General features: G+C 39.7%; 2 protein-coding genes and 1 long non-coding RNA gene across 3 annotated transcripts in view; 1 reads left to right on the top strand and 2 right to left on the bottom strand.

Moving 5' to 3' along the window:
* sesn1 (sestrin 1) overlaps positions 1–9772 on the bottom strand; it is a 50583-nt gene extending 40811 nt beyond the window's left edge. Inside the window, exons 1-2 of the mRNA XM_029426029.1 lie at positions 9751–9772; positions 8237–8544 (exon numbers count right to left, since the gene is read on the bottom strand). Coding sequence (XP_029281889.1) covers positions 8237–8503 — 267 coding nt within the window. The 5' untranslated portion in view covers positions 8504–8544; positions 9751–9772. The remainder of the gene's footprint in view (positions 1–8236; positions 8545–9750) is intronic.
* A 1541-nt stretch (positions 9773–11313) lies between these two features.
* On the top strand, positions 11314–15867 carry cep57l1 (centrosomal protein 57, like 1). Its single transcript, XM_029462592.1, has 11 exons — positions 11314–11558; positions 12432–12603; positions 12715–12903; positions 12987–13108; positions 13306–13419; positions 13511–13588; positions 13827–13916; positions 14019–14084; positions 14193–14425; positions 14506–14650; positions 15514–15867. The coding sequence occupies exons 1-11, from the start codon at positions 11538–11540 to the stop codon at positions 15712–15714; spliced, it is 1431 nt and encodes a 476-aa protein (XP_029318452.1). The 5' UTR covers positions 11314–11537; the 3' UTR covers positions 15715–15867.
* A 1576-nt stretch (positions 15868–17443) lies between these two features.
* Positions 17444–18846, bottom strand: LOC115028767 (uncharacterized). The gene is made up of 2 exons (XR_003834586.1): positions 18741–18846; positions 17444–18014 (listed from the first exon to the last, which is right to left on the bottom strand). It is a non-coding gene; the product is annotated as an uncharacterized LOC115028767 (long non-coding RNA).
* Between the last annotated feature and the right edge of the window lie 55 nt (positions 18847–18901).

An 18901-nucleotide genomic window follows, 5' to 3' on the forward strand; every position in this document is an offset into this window, starting at 1 on the left:
AGGGGAACTGCAGCTGCTTCAGTCCCTCAATACGCTGGGGGAATGATGAAACCACTCAATGGACAGTTCTTTTTCATCAAGTAAAAGGCCAAGCATAAAGAGGGTGGAGGATAAAAGGCATGTATTGATTTCTTTCAAATACTGCCTGCACTGGACAATAACCTTCATCATTCATTTATGAATTTGATCAAATTAATCCTGAACAGATGGCAAACAAGTCGATAGATGAAAGTGTCCGAGGCCAGGGACCGAGTGTTTGAGGCAAGTGGGATGATATATTAGCGATATTTGTTTTGTTGGATTGTATACGTGTGTGTGTGTGTGTGTGTGTGTGTGTGTGTGTGTGTGTGTGTGTGTGTGTGTGTGTGTGTGTGTGTGTGTGTGTGTGTCATAAAGCCTACAGAAATATACAAAGGCATCGGTAGAAAGACATTATTTATTTATTATATTACATAATCATGTATTCAAATCTTAACTACAAATAGCTATGTTCCCAACTGCTGTCTTTGATTGTTCAATTAAAAAGAAGAAGAATATTAACTGCAAATAAACATATTATAGTGTTTTATAACCGCATACAATTCGAAGCAAGTAGCAGTAATCCATCAATAAAGGAGGGGGGTACTATATGTAGAAACATTATCTGCAACTAGTTTTGATAATCGATTAATCTTTAAAGTCATTTTTCATGAAAAATGGCAGAAAATGCTGTTTTCAGCCTCTCAAATGTGGAGATGTTCTGCATTTCTTTGCTTATATCACATTAAACTGAATATCTTTGTGTTTTGGACTGACTAAACAAGACCTTTAATGACATCACCTTGGATTTTGAGAAACCGGAATGAAAATGTTTCTCTATTTTCTGACATTTTATAGACCAAACTATTAACGGGTTAATGGATAACTGTATGAATAGTTAGTTGCAGCCCAGACTATGCTGTACTCTGCTGCTCCTAATGGCCAGGGTATGCTCGGCCACAATCAAAGCTGAGCAATAAGCTTGATTTCATAGAGAGTGGGAAGACGTGCTCACATATTAGTGCTGCAGTCATGTGTGGACAAAAGAAATGACAGAAATAGTTGTATTAAGAAAGAAAAATAAGAGAGCTTGAGCTAAACCCAGTTTACCAATCACTGCGTGGAGTGGGCATGAATATCAGATTTAGGAAAGCTACAGAAATCTTCAGACGCATTCCCTCAATTCCAACATGGGTCAGTGTCAGAAAGGCGTGTGAAATGCACATGGCGTTTGGATCCTAGGTTAATGGAAGTATTCCATTAGATACAAGGCCTCGTCATAATAGGCAAAGCACAGGTGTTACTAATAACATTAACGATGGCTCCGTTCTATTAGCGTCCCAGTAAACCGTGAAACTGAAGCAGCTAAATGGAATTCGGCCATCATTCATTTTATTAGTTACACCTTTGCTTTTACTGTGTCATGTCCAAATGACCTATTGCTACCAAATGTAATGCTGTCACAAGACTCAGTGTACTGACACGGCAGGCAGTTTGACTAGTCATAGCAGGAAAAGCAGCAGGTGTTATTTATAAAACAATGGCTCCATTTTACCTGTCAGTAAGCCAACGTAAACAATACCAGGAGATACCAGCCATCATTTATGTTATTATTACTGTGGTTGTCATACTATGACAGCCTCCTGTAGGTGTTAAAGTGTTAAACAAACATTTCTTTCACATTTTGCCACTTACCCAGAATGACTTATACGTGTGCCACAGCTTCAGTTTCTACTGGCAACATTAAACCAACACAAAGGAGAGTTGAACACAATCTTGTGAGAGAAATAAAAATAGGAGCTAACGAAGCAGCGGAAGGCTCCACCTAATGAATAATTTGTGAACTTTAATTCTATATGCAAGTTATAAATATCACATTATGCCAGGGAGAGAAAGAGAGCGAGAGCTTGTTTATTTTAACAGCAACATGTGATCACCCTATCGCTCTCTTCTTGAATCTCCTGATAGGAGTCAACACAGTTAATCCCCACTCTACCCGAGGGCAGAAACATGGATTTTATTAATTTCACGTACTGAACTGATAGCCTGGATCTATAACTATATTATTTATGTGCCTTTTCCAGCTGCGGCACTTTGTTACTGTTGTCCGCTGCCTCCTTGCCTCCTCTCTTTACACCCTCCTCCTCCTTCTTCCACAGTCTCGGGGTGTGTGGGTGAGACAAGCGGAGCCTTGTAATGTATCCTTGTTCAGACGGGTAACAACTGCAAGGCAGGGTGGATTGCAAGGATGTGGGAACAGGTGACAAAGTGACCTGATTATCCACTTATTATGGAGGAAAATTATTAGATATTTTACACCCCTTCACCTCTCTTACGACTTACATGATCTATTCAATCGCTTCTACTTTCCACCATCTCTTGTTCAACCTTCAGTGTGTAGACATCATGCCACTTTCTTTCTTTCTCACTTTTCCATCTCCCTCCCTCCCTCCCTCCCTCTCTCAATTCCTGAATAGCACTGCCAGAAATAATCGCAGACAAGCTAGCACCCCCACCCCCAAGTAACGGTGTCAACCAACCCACCCCATCATTGCACCTCATGCCACTGGTACCATGACGACTGCTTGAGCTCTGAAAAAAGCCCAGACCCAGCACTCAGTGCCAGGATAACACAGCCTTTACACGTTTTAGTGGAACAGCCACTGAACAAATTCTTTGTTTTCTTTCTACGGGAAAATGTATGATTGTGAAGATTTTATGCATTTGTAATAATTACTAAAAATGGAAAATGGTGCTATTTTAAATCATTTATTCAGGCTTACAACAGGATTGACAGTGACCTAGTTGCACACTTCCCACATGCCCCCTCTTCACTAGTCTTCCTGAGTCTACAGCCGGCAGCATGCTGCACTGGCTGGAAGGTGGGGGTCTGTCTGTGTTGTAGGATCAAAGTGGGGGGCTTGTGTGTTAGTTAGAAAATGGTGTCTAATATCCTGGCAAAACAGGAATTTGGAATATATTGTATAAATCCTGAGATTCTTGCAAAGTTTATTCTCCTGTTCAGTGAACTAGATCCACGTAACAAATGTGTGCTTTATCTATTATAGATTTGATTAATTATTGCTGGTTTTACATTCATATTGTACGTTGAGAAAGCCACAGATGAAATTGAAACACATGCTTTAATCCAATAATTGTTTGGTCTAAAAAAATATCCAACACAGAACCCAGGTTAAAAATGTCTTCAAATGTCTCATTTTGTACGGCCGACAGTCCCTAACCCAAAGATATTTTGTTTAGGGATATAAAACACACAAAAAAGGAGCAAATCCTCACATTTGAGAAGCTAAAGAAATGTTTGAAATGATTTATCAAATATATCACTGCAGCTCAAAATTGCACCAAAACATTAAAAAGCAACAGAAACGAAGCTCAAATCCATCAAAGAAGAGCTACATCATCGTGCAGCTATCATCGCCAGTATCAGCATCACCAGGTCCAAAGACAATCATATTACAAGAGGCTTGAAGGAGTATAGAAAATCTTTAAATGGCCACAATATGATTGCAACATAAAGCTTCATGTAGCTTAGTTAGATTGAACATCCCACAGACTGTACACAGTCCAACACGCCTCCTATCAACCCTGTCCCATCACTCTGCCCAGCTGGCTGGCAGCTGTAAATCCACAGATTTATTTCTCTATCATATCCTCCATATCCATGGAGCAATGTAAAGTTACTGTGCCAAAGGTCACTGCCTGCCTGCTGCTGCTGCTGCTGCTGCTGCTGCTGCTGCTGCTGCTTTCACTCCCCCTCAACATGCAATTTGTCTGACCTGGTTTGAGTTGAGATCACCCATAATCCAGCAGATCTGTCCAGACCACAAGGCTCTCTCTCTCCATGGGTCCTCCTCACTCTATTTACAGAGGAAGCAGAGGAAGCCCGGAGAGCACTGAGGGAATGCACACAAACACGCTGACACATACACAGTAAACTCAAACAGACACACACACACACACACCGGCATTCATGCACAAAAGCATTGAGCAGTGAGAAAAAAACAACTGTAAATGTTACGGTTTACCAGTGGACTTTGACTCGGCCCTCTCTGAAAAGCAATGTTGCATCTGTCCACACTCCTGTCTGTCAAGGTAGACAAGTGAAGTTTGTTTATACAGCCTCGCCACAAGCATGCCATCGTTGAGACACACAACAAGCTTTACAAGAGCAAACCAAATCTACAATCAATCACAAATTATGCGACAGGATCTCAAAGAATTAAAGCACTGCACGGGCCGCCACGCGACACCAACCTGAAAAATGGTTGAAACATTTTAAGGGACAATTAAAATGAGGATGTTATTACAGTAATTGTCCAACCACACATATTTCAGTCTTGACACACAGATTATAAAGGCAGTGCACACCCTTTATAATCTGTATGACAAAGACTTAATGCACCTGCCATGATGAATCAATCCTAAACAAAAGTAATGTGATCAATATCTGACGTCATCTCCAAGCCCCTCCCAAGCTTTCCATGTGGAGACAGAAATGTTGGGTTATTCTGGGAGGAGGCCATATCTAGAAAGCACTTAATTAAATCACACATATGTGTTTATTACAATGGGCTGCTCAGTCATCATAAACGTCCAAAATAAATAAGTATGTGTAAAAAGAATCGGACGAGCAGCGTAAACATGAAACATCCAAAGCATTTGCCTTCGTCTGACAAAAACAAGTTAGATTAAGTCTACTCCACGACTGCCGCTTTTGTAATATAAATATCAAAAAGATTCATCTTCTATCCCTTTTACTGTTAGAAAGTAGCAAAGATTTTTAACTCGTTCCCCAAGTTGCAACTCTTTACCTAATGCAAAAAGAGGCGGTTTGCTCATTTTGTAGAATGAGAGGCCTGAAAAATGTAAAAGTGGAACTATGTAAGAAAATATAAAATAATGGAAGATAACATAAACATAGATAACTACACCTCACATTAGAAGTTTTATTTTACATCATACAAGTTCAACACATCAGTTACCATCTTTGTTTGCATGAGGAAACATTAGAGACAAAGTAGAGTCACGACTTGGGAAATGGGATGAAAACCTTCTTTACTGCACAGCAAACAGAATAGTTTGTTTTAAACCTTATGAACAAAGGAGTCTTTGAGGGTTGTAGAAATAATTTCAAAAATGCAGTTAAAGTTGTTAAACAACCCACAGGGTTTCTGTAAGAATGCCAGGGATTTTATCTTTCAGAAAACAGATGCTTTGCTCTGTGACTGTTATGATAATACATGAGAGACACAAACTGGGCCTATGCACTTCTGTACAATGCTGAATTGTGCGTTGGGACATTAGGACAAGAAAGGCTTGGCTGAAGAACAAGCTGCATATCTTATTCTATTCTGCAATTATGTAATGAAACTGAGTCTTAGTAGCAAAAGAAGTCAAACCTAGAATCAAATTACTCAGAATCAAATTCAAAGAGACGCTAAGTCCGTTTGGTATTTACTGTACGTTCTTTACAAATCTTTTCATTCCTGTTGATGTAGGCAAAGTCTTTGAAATCTATGCAACATCAGCCTGCTTTTAATTCAAGTTAGGGTGGAGGGCTAACTCAATGGAGTAATTACATAACACAAAGAAACCCCTCTCTGTCTCTATCCAGCCGCCTAAGACTGGGCTCCTTTCATCCGGCGAGGGAACATGGTGACCGGAGAGAGCGAGAGAGGGACGATGGAGTCTGCCCACCCCTTTCATAGACTCAGAACAAACACTCACTTTTGTCTCTTTCGTGGTTTGTGTGCATTTGTCTTGTGTTCCTATATGCATTAGATCAATAAAGCTCAGCGAGGTCAACCGCCTTTACAAGTCCCAGGATGACCCCTCTGTCTGTGTATGTTGACAATACATTGTTATTGTGCATCGCACAGGTAAGTGATTTTGACCCTCGTTTGTTCACCCCAGCAGATCCCCACACAAGGATGGAATATGGGAACCTGACCTCTCCCCACGCACATAGAACCCTATTTCCGGCCGCAACCCTGTAACCTTTGGGACTCCAAAATATTGGGGCAACATGACACAGCAAACATTCAAGCCCACAAGCCTATTATAACTGTGTGAACACAGCTTGACCTGCATATTCACAGGGTGCCTTGAAAAACAAGCAACGACTCCAATTGCAAATAAAGGCAAATGAGGTAACGGCCAGGAGCAGAGAGGGGCCTGTGGCTTTAGATGAGAGATGTTTTTTTAATCTCTATTTTACCATATGGGTTCCTCAAATATTATTGGATCTAGGCAAAGAATGGTAGCAGTGGCGAAAAGCAGAAAACTGTGCCTTCATGTGTGGAGTGCAGAATATTATGGACCGGTACACCTGTCTTAATAGTTTGTCACAAAAGTTTGACATTTTTGGGAATACACTTCTATGCTTTCTTGCTAAAACTTAGATGAGAAAATCAAAATCCACGGTTACATCTGTCCATTAAATATAAGGATACAGCCAGTAGCCTGTTAGCTTAGCGTAAATACTGGAAACAATGAGAAACAGCTAGCCTGACTCTGTCCAAAGAAAATGTTTAAAGACAATTAAGTGTAAGATGTAAGGCTTTAGGTCTTGTTGTAAAACCAGAATGTGTTTTTTGTTATGGATTAAACTAATGAAGAGATATGTTAATTTGTGAGCTTTAGAAGTGGCTAACTGATAGCCCCTTATATATAGAAAAGGGATAAGTGTTCTTCCCAAAATGTCAAACTATTTATTTAAATGTCAACACTGCATTAACATATTTTTTTTATGCGTACTAGCGCATATTATTAAAGGCTATTTATTTTTAACAATCTACTGTATATGAGTGCTTGAAATTGATTTTCAATTGACATTCCTTCTTTTAAAAAAATCTTACTGGATTTACTTTCACAGATAAAGTGTACAGAATATTATGCACCTTGAGTCAATAAACTAGCAAAACATTATTCCAGGACACATTTTTTCAAAGCCATGAGAGTATTAAGAGACATTATTCTCACCAAGCAGGAGGCCTTCCTCTCCTAGAGGAGGGGGTTGCTGTGAGGGAAGGACTGTCTGTGCTTTCAAAGATTTTGTCTGTAATCAGCGGATCTGCTGGAATTAGAGGTCTGTCTGAGCCCAAGCCCCCTCCCTTACCCCCTTCATCCCTGACGACGTGAGAAAGGTGTGTGAGTGTGAGTGTGTGTGTGTGTGTGGGGGTCAGGGGGAGTCTTCAACCATGGGACCAGAACAACATGAGCTGCCACACCGGGCTCATAAATGCACCCTTTGGCAAGCCCACAGCAAATGCAGCTTAGCATAATTCAAAAATACCAGACGGTGTGTGCTGTGGAGGACTGCTAAACCCGCAAAGCAGCTTTCTCCCTCTCTCATCTCTCTCTGCCCCTCTCCTGCATCTTCCAAAAACACTTCCGCACAAACAGGAATTAATGCCGCTGCCAAACAGTCTATTTCCACAGAATAACATGTCAGGCCAACCGAAAGATGTCAGGCTTAGTTTTGTTGGTTATTAGAGGACTCATTAAGTGGAACAGGCCACAGCTAACACCACGCTAAAGCTGTGATAAACACCATTTTTTGTTCTCTGCAAGTAAATAAAGACCGTTTGAACTGACATTTATCATCAAAAATGTTAATGTTATTAGTGATAGTAGAGATCAGATAATAAGGCTGGTTCAGAAATAATTGACAACAGCATGAATCAAATTCAGCTACATGCTGTGACCTGAATCTAAATAACACCCGACCCCAACATCAGCAATATAACATTAAACAAAATGCATGATGGCATACTGATAGTGCTGACACTGGTTTTATTTTATAGAAGGTCAGACCCATTCATTGTAATATTACACCCATCTTATACCATTAAAAATGTTTACATAAATCATTGAAGTCCTCTTCTCTGCACATGTATGCATGTGGTTGAAGGGCTGGATTGGCAAATCCTGGGCTCTTGTCATGTTTAAGTGTTAATGAGTTCATGGTGTCATTGAATGTAATCCACTTGACTAAACATGCATCGGGTTGCAATGACGTTCTGACTCAACCACAATGTTTGCAATGCTTATGAGAAGGTGAAGAGAGGAGTAGATGGCAGCAGAACAATACCATAAGCACTAGTATTGAAGGACATACACCAGCCTGGTGCAGCTTACTGCAACACAAAACAGGAAGCTCATTGGGGTCTCATTATAAGCTGTACGAGTCTCCTACCTGGACGCCTTGTAGAAGCCGAATGCATCGGTCCTTGACGTCGTCAAAGGGACACCGTTTGGAAAGCATGAGGAGGTGAGCCAGGATGTCGTTCAGGTCACTGTTGGGAGGGCTACGCGAGGCTGGGGGTGACGGTAAGGGCCTGATGGCCTCCACTTTCCTCATGACGTCCTGTCGGATGTTCTCCATGGCTTCAGTTCTGGAGATGGCATCCCGACTGCCCAGCCCGTCCCATCTCCCCAGAGACTCCCGATCCTGCACTTCCATCTTTTGATGTAGGACTAACGTTTGTGCTGTCTTACAACAGGCTGTGCAACATAAAAGACGTGAAATAGTCCTATGTTTACATCATAGCATAACCAACAAACTTTAACAATGTTTTAATGTTATTCTAACGGGGAACTGTGGATGGGCATGCACCTATAATGTCAAACAGCATTGCAACTGATAAACTTGGGCCAATTATATTACCTTATCACAGATATATCGGTCTCAGCACATATGTCAGCTGATTTACGTAACAAGAAATTGCAGAACATAAATGTCAAAAATGTGTAAGCAAATTGAATTTTTTTTATAATATGTCCACCAAGGAGCACTTGCAAGTTTATTTTACAACTGTAAAATATCCTCACAGTAGAAGGGGTGAGCAATATGGATAAATCTTCCATCCAAATACGTATTTTTACATTGCAATATATATTGTGAAAAACTTGAGAAACTGTTTATGGATAAAATAACAGGATATGAATGTCTGTTTATGAATAATACTGCAAATTAAATACCCAACAAATCAAGCCGTTTTATCACAATGGGCCAAAAAGGGATATACAATTCAATATTGCTGCAAAGACTTATAGACTGCACACACTGATATCCCAATGATTTCAAAAAGGTATGGATACCAGGGTATAAATGGTATGGAAAAATATCTGACAGTTGACAAATATATATATATATATATATATATATATATATATATATATATATATATATATATATATATATATATATTGTCACGGGGAAAATGTCATCATATCAACCCGACCCTACTCACTAAATATCAGAATTATAAAAATAAATTTTTTCCTTAACTCTCACATAACGGTATTGGCCACAAAAAGTCTGGCTCTGGCAGAAATACAGTGATTTAAACCTAGATCATGCTGAACATTGTAATACTAATACTTGATCTATTACCAACTTCCAAGAAAAAAGCCAGATTTGACTGATGCTACGAGCCACCATTATGTGGCAATTAAAGTGTTATTGTCACATAGATTTTGTAAACGACGATGAATCGACTCTGGTTTATGGTTAATGACTTTACATTTTAAAATTAGACATATCATGATATGTACTTGTCAGTTAGTGAGTCCATTCAATCCATTCAGAGGCTGCCCGTTAACAAAGACACCAGTAAAGTACAACAGAGCCACGGCCAAAACAACATTCCTACACACAAACCTTTCAGTGTGGATCAAAAACAGAAAGTGTCATTCTAAAATACTCACTTTATCCACATTCTTTGGTGCAGGTCTTCAGCTACAGGACGCCTTGCAGCCACAGCACTGACCAGAAACGTCAGTCCCAGGGTAGAAACGATAGGAGGCAACAACTTGAGGGTAAACATTTGATTGGCAGAGCGGGATGGCCAATGAGAGTAGCCCCTGGGCATTCTAGGGCGGTGCCGTATGATATTCTGACAAATGATTGGTTGGAGAGAAGTAGTAAAGCTAGAGGAGGGAGGTTTTATGGGAGTTGAATTCTCTTCGTTCGTTGTGTATTTTGGAGAGTAGCTCTTAAGAACTACATCTCCCACCATACCATTTCGTGGGCAGCAGCCACCCCCTTCTCTTGTTTATCCGAAATAACTGAGACAGGCTGAGGAAACAGATAGAGAGAGGGAGATGTTGTTGTACATTTCCATTCTTTTTTTATTTAACCTCATTTGTATTTATCTAAACCAAAAGTTCTCAAATGTTTTTCAGCCAACCTCTACAAGATAGAGGATATACCAGGGACCCCCTGATTATATGTCCCTTGGAAGGAATCATTTTTTACACTTCTATAGGCTTAGTTATGTGAAAGAACAAGAGAAATATATTAGAAATATGATGGACATGTATTACAACATTTGCACCTTCACACATAATACCCATAAAAATGCATTTAACATCAATTAAATCCACATTCACATTGGATTCCGGTGTGCTACGTTATGCAAGTCTGCGTTAGGGACAAAGGTGGTTTTATGCAAAATGAAAAAAAAATAATAATAATCTATAATGTGCAAATCTTCAGAGGAAACACAAACATAGGAACAGGTTTTACATAAAATATCCTTTCTCTCAGTGCAGCACATCTACCTCACTGCAGACATGTTGCCTTTAGCTGCAGCAGGCTATTTGCATACTGCTGTGCAAATGTTTACAGGGTGATTGAGTGATTTACCAGATAAAGACACTTTACTAACCGACAATAACATAAGTGATCAGAAAAATGGCTCGTTCAACAATTTCTTTTTTGTTGATACCGGGCATGTCTTAGTATAATGATGTACTCCAAATTTTGAAAACACTTTTACATTACATTACATTTACATTCTAAAAAATAAGGACTTTAGTTACTTTTTCAGCAATGTATCTGGAAGTTGTCTAACACATGTCTAAAAGTCTACTGGTTAGACATTATTCTACCAGAAAAAAAATACTTCAAATCCATAAAAGCTGAATGCAGAACTTGTGACCCTTAACATTTCTAAAATCCTGTCTACTTCTGCCAACTGCTTTGCAAGTTTTTAGATGTTCTTGAAGGGTAAGTGCATTATAAACACAGTGGGCATTCACAGCCAATTTGTCAACAAGTACATTTGTATCAAATGCCTGTACATGTAATCCTCCAATGTGGAATGGGTGTAGGCCTAAACTGTTTTAGACTATTATTCTGATGTTATCTACATTATATTAAAGTGGCAGATTGTGTCTTTGTGACTAAAAATTCATCAGATATAAGTTTGTATCTGTTTTATAAAGGCTATAGTATTTATATTTGGAAAGGTATGGGACCCTCTGGATTGGGGACGTTGAGGCGGAAACTGAAAGCAGGCGGAACCAATGTGATGAGGGCGGCAAAGAGGAGGGAAATTTAAAAAGTCCGGACTGCCTGGTGGTGACAGCACAACTGAGTCGCTCGAATAATCAGTTAGTTAGCTACATAAAAACCTAGCAGTCGGAGAATATTATTACTTTATCTAAACATATGATTCGTCTCTAGCGAGTTTCTACCTCAATGTCACAAAATGGAGACTTATTACGATCAGGTAACGTTCGCAAATCACCCGTTAGTTGCAGTTGTGGCTAACTCATTAGCTTTAGCATTGTTTACTTTCGCTAAATCGGCGTTAGCTGCCTACGTCAGTTATCTGGAGGATCTTTTCTACTGGTTTTGTTATTTACGTTTATCTAGCTTAATTTACACGAGGTCGGTTGCAAATGGCGTTAGTGATTTATGATAAGATAACTAATTATTTTACCGTTATTTGTAAACAAAACGGTTTATTTTTTCTTGCGTAACGTTTGTAGAAAGCTGGGGTAACAGTTACGTGAGGACTAATCGTTTGGCGTTAGTTGATCGTCAGAGAAATAACGTTAGTTAGCTATGTCGATTAGTCATTTGACGTAAAATACTGAACTTGTCTGGTTCCAGCCCCACACATTTAAGAATTGTAAATGTAATATATTTGATACATTGGTATTGGGATGTTAGTCAAACAAAACAACACATTTTCAGAAAACGTTTTTTATTTTTTAAATAAGATTATTATTATTATTATTATTATTATTATTATTAATCCAAGCACATAGTTTTATTTCCAACATGTCTTATCTTTTCAATAATATTGTTTTATATTTTTTTATTATCTATTTAATTTTTATTGTTATTGTCTGATTTTATCTCATTGCAGTACTGAAATGTTTTTATTCCTGTTTTAACCATGTAAAGCACTTTGTAACTTTGTTTTGAAAAGTACTGTATTAAAAAGTGTATTATTATTATTGTTTATCATTTGAAGACCTCACCTTGGGCAGTGGGGACTTTAGGATGGCCATCATATTAATACATGTGTTATCTGTATGGACTTAACTAATTAATATCATTTTTATTTATTTTTTTACTTGCAATCTCCCTGTAGACTTTAGACTCACCCTCCAAAAACAGTTACATTGGGAGCTATTACCAGCCTCCAGACAGGATGCGACCAATAGCAAGACAGCTGGAGTTTCCTGCCCTCTCATCATTCAACAGGGACCCACAGATGACCAGCCCTGGGTTGTCTCAGACCAAACCTAATATTGACAGCACAGGTATGGCACAGCCCTTATTTAGAGCTTATTGTGTCATAAAATGTCTTTGTTTTATCCCCAACTTCTACAATTACCATATACGCCTTTCTGTTTTTGTTGACTCCTCTCCAGCTGTTCTTGATGCACTGAAGACCCTCCAGGAGAAAATCAGGCGGTTGGAGCTGGAAAGGAAGCAAGCGGAGAAAAGCTTTAGTCAGTTCTCCCATGATGCTCAGAAACATCAACAGGTCACAGCAGCTCACACTGTGCCCAGTCAACCAGCAGCCAGCGCGCCTGAGACAGATAACTCTGGCAGGACAGGTAAGTGAGGGAGGCACCACTGCAAATGTAAATACTTCTCTGTAGATTGTTTTCAATAGTTGTGTCTGTGTTTTTGATTACAGAGCTTGACTCAAAGCTGCAGTCGGCAGAGTCTCGGTGTAAGGTTCTTGAGAAGCAGCTGGACTACATGAGGAAGATGGTTGAAAACGCTAAGAAGGAGAGGAATACCCTCATGGAGAATCAGGTAGTCAAAAACTAAACTCCAATCAACTTAATTTATATAGCGCCTTTTAAATAAGATTGAAATAACTCTTTCAGAGGAGGTACCAAAAGAGATGTTTATATAGTTATGTCTTTCATCATCTGTGTTTTATTGCTTCCTAGCATTTCTGGATATTTGTTACTAAACCACCATATAATCTCTGTTTACTTCCCCACTAGGCTTCACTGCAGAACCAGGGGCCAAGCAGCTCAAACGCACAATCTCAGCGGGAGAAGCTGGAGAAACTTGAATCAGAGTGTCTCAAATTGAGTCGGACCCAAACTCTGGCAGAGGTAATTCACGGTTTTACAATTGAATAGACTAAACACTAATCATCACAAGCTGAATGATAAGGTCGTCATTTCAATGCAATTTTGCTTTCAGACGAAGCTAGCCATTCTGGAGCAAAAACTACTGAAAGAAGAGCACGAGCGTAAACTTGTGCAGGAGAAAGCAAACGAGGTCAGTCCACACTTTTCTCTTTGGATCAGTTCAACAATGACACAAGAATCTACATTTTCACTTTTTTTTTTTTTTTTGTTCTTTTAATAAAAATGCCCATATTTTTGCAAAAAACAATAAGCAGTACTTTTTTTTAAAAAGTGTGAGTTTTAAGTTACACCGTTTAATAAATGCAAACAAAGAATCTTGAGAAGGGGAAAAAAAGACTTTAATTATGCTAATATTGCCACGTCCACAGCTGCAGAAAGAGATGAACATCAACTTTCGATTGTCTCTGCCAGCTACTGAAGAAATAAAGCCAAAGAAGAAAACAAAAAAGACCACCAAGGTACTTTTCTTACAGATAAAGCCAAATAACTGCCTGTATTTAGTTGATGAGAAAAATGATTTTTTGCACATAGTAGTGACATTAGCTGTCTTGTTCCCTTAGAAAACCTCCAGACAGAATGAGCTGGCATCACCAAGCCGCAAAAGAATGCCCTTCGTTGCAGGAACGGTAAATCAGTTCTGATGCGCTGCACTAACTCTGAAAACCACATATTTTTATTATTTAGTCTTTCCCTTTTTTTTTTGATTGATTTTGATTTCCCGTTCCGGTTCACAGTCGACAAGTCCAAGCCATTCAGTTCACGCCAACATACAAAGCATTCTTCACATGATGAAGCACCATCAGCCCCAGCTGTGTGAACGAGTGAGCGCTCTGCACAGGTCTGGTTGTGCAGCCAAGAAAAGCCTCCAAAAGGACTTTGCTCCATCTTCCACCGACACAGATCTGTCACTGGGCTCGCTGTCTGACCTGCTCTTGGCTCTGCAGGATGAGCTAGGACAAATGAGCTTGTGAGTAAGCTTTTTTTATTTATTTATTTTTTACTTTTTCTTTTACACATTTAGTCATTCGTGTGTGTTTTTTTTGTCAGTGAGCATCAGGAGTTGGTGCATCAGATAGATGCAATCAAACATCGCGAGCAGAGGCAGGATCTGCAGAGAGAACTGGAGAGGTTGGTCACCAGGATGGAGGAGAAGGGAGCTCAGATCACTAAGCTCCGCAAACACCAGCAGACGGTATGTGAAGCATCACGCTTTGTAGATATGAGAAAGTGTCGTATGCTAACAGTGTGTCCAGTCTCTGTTTTTAGTTAGTGATGCACTGCAATTTTCTTCAGCCGATTTCTTTCTTCTTTCTTTCTTTCTTTGTCTGACCTGCTCGTTCAGATTTTCTTCTTTTTAAAGAACTATAATGGACAGCCAACACAAACATTTTTGTAACTTTTCTTTCATGAATAAGTTAAATGAAATTGTATGTTCACAATAAAACATTGACTATAGAGCATTTCACAGTTGTAAACAAACATTTAAAATGTGTTAAAGTTTATTTCCTGTTGCTGTGTATGTGAAAGACATCAGCTGACAGGAAGCAATCATGGACTAAAGCGGTTGCCTAGCAACGCAATTCCGCTAAAACTGTCTATTAAAAAAACTTCACATAACATTTCCTCCAAAAGTGCACAAAGTAACAGGATGTTCTTGTTGTCAAAATTTATTTTTAGGGTTGTTCCTCCACCGCTTATTTAGAAATTGCAGGTGTTAAAAATGGCAAGCTTAATATCTTCTTCACTCTCGCTGAAGAACTTCCACACCGACGACATGATGTGCGCGTGTCTGCTGCTGTTTGTTCGGCGTGCGTGTGTGTGTGTGGCATGTTACAGTCTGTGCGCAACATGAAACCATCAAGAGGAACATGTGTGCAGTTTAACTGTCAAAACATCGGATATATTAGACTGACCGGACGGTTACCGGTCATGGCCGATCAGCTGACAACCCACCGGTTGGCCGATCAATTGGTGCATCTCTGTTTGTAGCGTCAGCTGATCTCCATACCTAAGTGTGTAGGTATCTGATGTTTTCTGTCTTCGGCTCCTGCACAGGTCCATAAATTGACCCAACAATGTGCTGAGGAACACACAGCCACGAAGCTGAGTGGGATCAAGCCTCCGGTTCCCTCTCCTGTTAAGGCTCAGAAGAAAGGAAAGAAAGGTGGGACCACTCGCAACAACCTGCAGCTTCTTAGAGAGACCCAAAAGTTCAAGAACAGACTTCAACAAGAGGACCTCTCCTGGGAAACATGAGGCTCTCTGAAAGGCCTGTCTGTGTGCAGGCTTTGATGCTACAGCTGGTTGAACGACAACACTCCCCTTGGTCGCTTGCGGTCTCTTCAAAATAGCCTCTGGGACATTTTTAGTAACGAATGAAAAGAGGGAATAAAGTGTTTTTGGGTTTCACACGGGATTTGATAATGTGTTACTCATAAAATCTATTACGCAATGGGAGATGAACTTAAATGAAATATTGCACATACAGGGTCCTTTTATAAGTTGATAGTGTATAGTTTATGAATCATCATCTCCAATGAAGCTGGAGTAATCTATTTGAATTTTAATAAAGCGTCTTCTCTATATTGTACGTATATGTATTTGTTCACATTTTTGTTATCCAACACGGATGTTTCTCTTAACTCTGCACGGTTTGGACTTCACACTGAGAACCACTGGGTGGCAGTGCTCCGCCTATGTCTGTTTCACAAATGTGAAGGCGTTAACCCCACACACTGTACAGTTGCACGTATAATAATCTAACTTTACAATGTAGCGTGTAGCGTCCAGGTCCTACTGTCCTGAACAGTCTGTAATGGAGATGAGATAATGGGGACACATGCTTTGTGAACTGTTACAGCAGCTGGTTGGACAGCTGAGTAAATGTAGCTCTCACCACAGGACAAACGGATGTGGTTTAAGTGGGAGTAACTGCTTCTTGCCACAGGATTTTGCTATTTCAAACAGCCCAAAACGGCTCAATTCTCTTTAAAATTCAACTATGATAGCTATTACTCTTCTTAATAGCAGGCTGGTCAGATGACAGGACAAATTCCTGGCGTGGCGTTACTCTCTTGATTGAGTTAGCCACCTTTTTACAGCACGAATAACCAGGCATGAATGTTAAGCTGCATCATAACATTCCTGCGTTATCTGTTCGTTATCAGGCCTCGTTGACATTTGTATTGTCTTATTAGGTCACTTTTTTTTTTTTTATACACAAGCTTTTTTGACCTAAAAGCTTATCAGTCACTCCTTATCTAAGCCACCAACTCTACAGTGGTTGTTGGATCGGAAACTGTTGCGATTAAAAACTTAAATTAAAACAGTGCAACAACCCTAACCGCCCTGTCCAAGGTTCTGGGTCATGTGAGTGGAAAACAGATAATTGTTATTGTTGCCCTGTGCATTCAGCCTTTTCAGTTTGTTATCTAGCTAAAATTGATTGGACCTGGTATTCGTGGCATGTCTCTGAGTTCACGGCGTGGCTAAATGGGCTGAGATGGCGTATGAGAGAGAGAGAGAGAGAGAGGGAGAGACTAAACCTCTTGCATTGTTTGCCTGTGCTCCCATATTAGATTACAGATCATGACTGGATACGGCAATCAGGTTAGCTGAGTCAAGTCAAGGCCCCTCCGTGCCCACATACAGCATCTCTCCTGACCCTGCAGCTCTGATACCTTGTGACTGCACACCCCTCTTTGTGCCTGGTGTTGAATAGCAGTGGTGTATGTAGGAGGGCTGGGTAGATGCGAGTGTGTGTGTGTGTGTGTGAGGCATTTTGTTCTGGGAATGTCAAAGGATTTCCTATAAACAGCTATTGTCTTATGAAGATAAAGATGTCTACAATGTAAGATTAATTGGCTTTAGGGCTGCAACAAAGATTAGACGCCAAAAATGTCCATCACTATTCAGTATCACACTTATTCAGGTTAATATATGAAATATATATATATATCCGAAATAATTTTTTCTGTTGATCGACTAATTGATTAGTTGCAGTTTTAATTTGATTACATTTCTTTGAGGTGTTACAAGTTTCCATTGAGAACATTTTTAAAGAAACATCCTCAGTGTGTGAAAAGTTGGCTGAAAAAAAATAAAATAGCTGTTTTCCTGATGGAGCAGCACGAGCATTTCTATCTCTGTCCGTTAACAGCAGATACTGTGTAAGGAATTATGTGGTTGTCCAAAAAAACATTCTCTCCTGAAACTCTTTGGTTCTGGGAAACGCTGCCCTCTGGTCCACTGGAAGAATAACCGTCTGCTCAGCACAAACAAGAATTGTACGCACACACCTCGTTCAAGAATGTAATCAACTGTACGGACTGTGATTCTTGAGTGTGCTCAAAGACACACACACACACGCACACAAACGTTTCCTTTTTAGAGCGAACTGTTTTTGCTACATAAGCAGAACCTTGCTGTGACCTGACCCGTGTGTCCCGTCAGGAGAACACAGTGAAAAATCAATGGTGTGAAAAACAAAGGGGTTGTTTTGAGCAGAGGGGCGGTGCCTTTGGTTTTCTCATCAACATGTTGATTGCTGTCATACACTGAAAGAGAATGCAAATGATGTGTACATTAATTATCATTATCAAACTAGGCAAGCATAAAATTCCACTCATTTAGCTTTTATTATAGACAAGAAATGTTTGACTTCAGGCCTAAAGAGGTGAAAGTATGAAGTGTTTATCTAGAATAGAAAGGGAAGTTTCCCTTTCATTATCTCGTGGCCTCTCATTTATCTCGTCAGTGTCAGAGCTGCGGCGATTAGTCGATCAACAGAAGAAATTATCGCCAACTAATTTGTTAATCGATTGTTTTTTTAATGCAAAAAAAGACGATTATGTTTTCAGACTCAAATCTGGAGATTTCCTGCTTTTGTTTTATATCATATTAAAGTGAATATCTTTTGGTTTGGGACTGACAAAGCAACATTTAAAGATCCCTGGGACACTTTCTACTACTTTAATAGACCAAATGATTAAACTAGAAAATAGATTAAATCGATAATGAAAATTGTTGTTAGTTGCAGCCCTATACGCATATCAATATATCTCCAAATCCAGATCTTACGTTATCGTTAAATACTGCTGAATCTGATACCTAAATGTTTAGATACTATAAATATTTGATGGAACTGTTTGTACAACACTGCTTTGCTATTATTTTCTCCTGTAACTAGAGAGCTTGTTGACCTAGCATTAGCCAGCCACACACACACACACACACACACACACACACACAGGGCAAGACAAAGCAGAGCCTGAACTGGATACCCTTTGTTGTCCGGGCAACCAGCCGTTCAATTGTAACCATGGCGATGGATCCCGAGACCTGGCTCGTCGTCCCACTTGTGATTTGTCACGTAAATGAGCAGCTCCAAGAAAGTTGGCACTGCTGCCAAATTGAAAAAAAAAAAAAAAGGTAAATACAGGAG

The sequence above is a fragment of the Cottoperca gobio genome, chromosome 24 (assembly GCF_900634415.1).
Source record: "Cottoperca gobio chromosome 24, fCotGob3.1, whole genome shotgun sequence".
Taxonomy (NCBI): domain Eukaryota; kingdom Metazoa; phylum Chordata; class Actinopteri; order Perciformes; family Bovichtidae; genus Cottoperca; species Cottoperca gobio.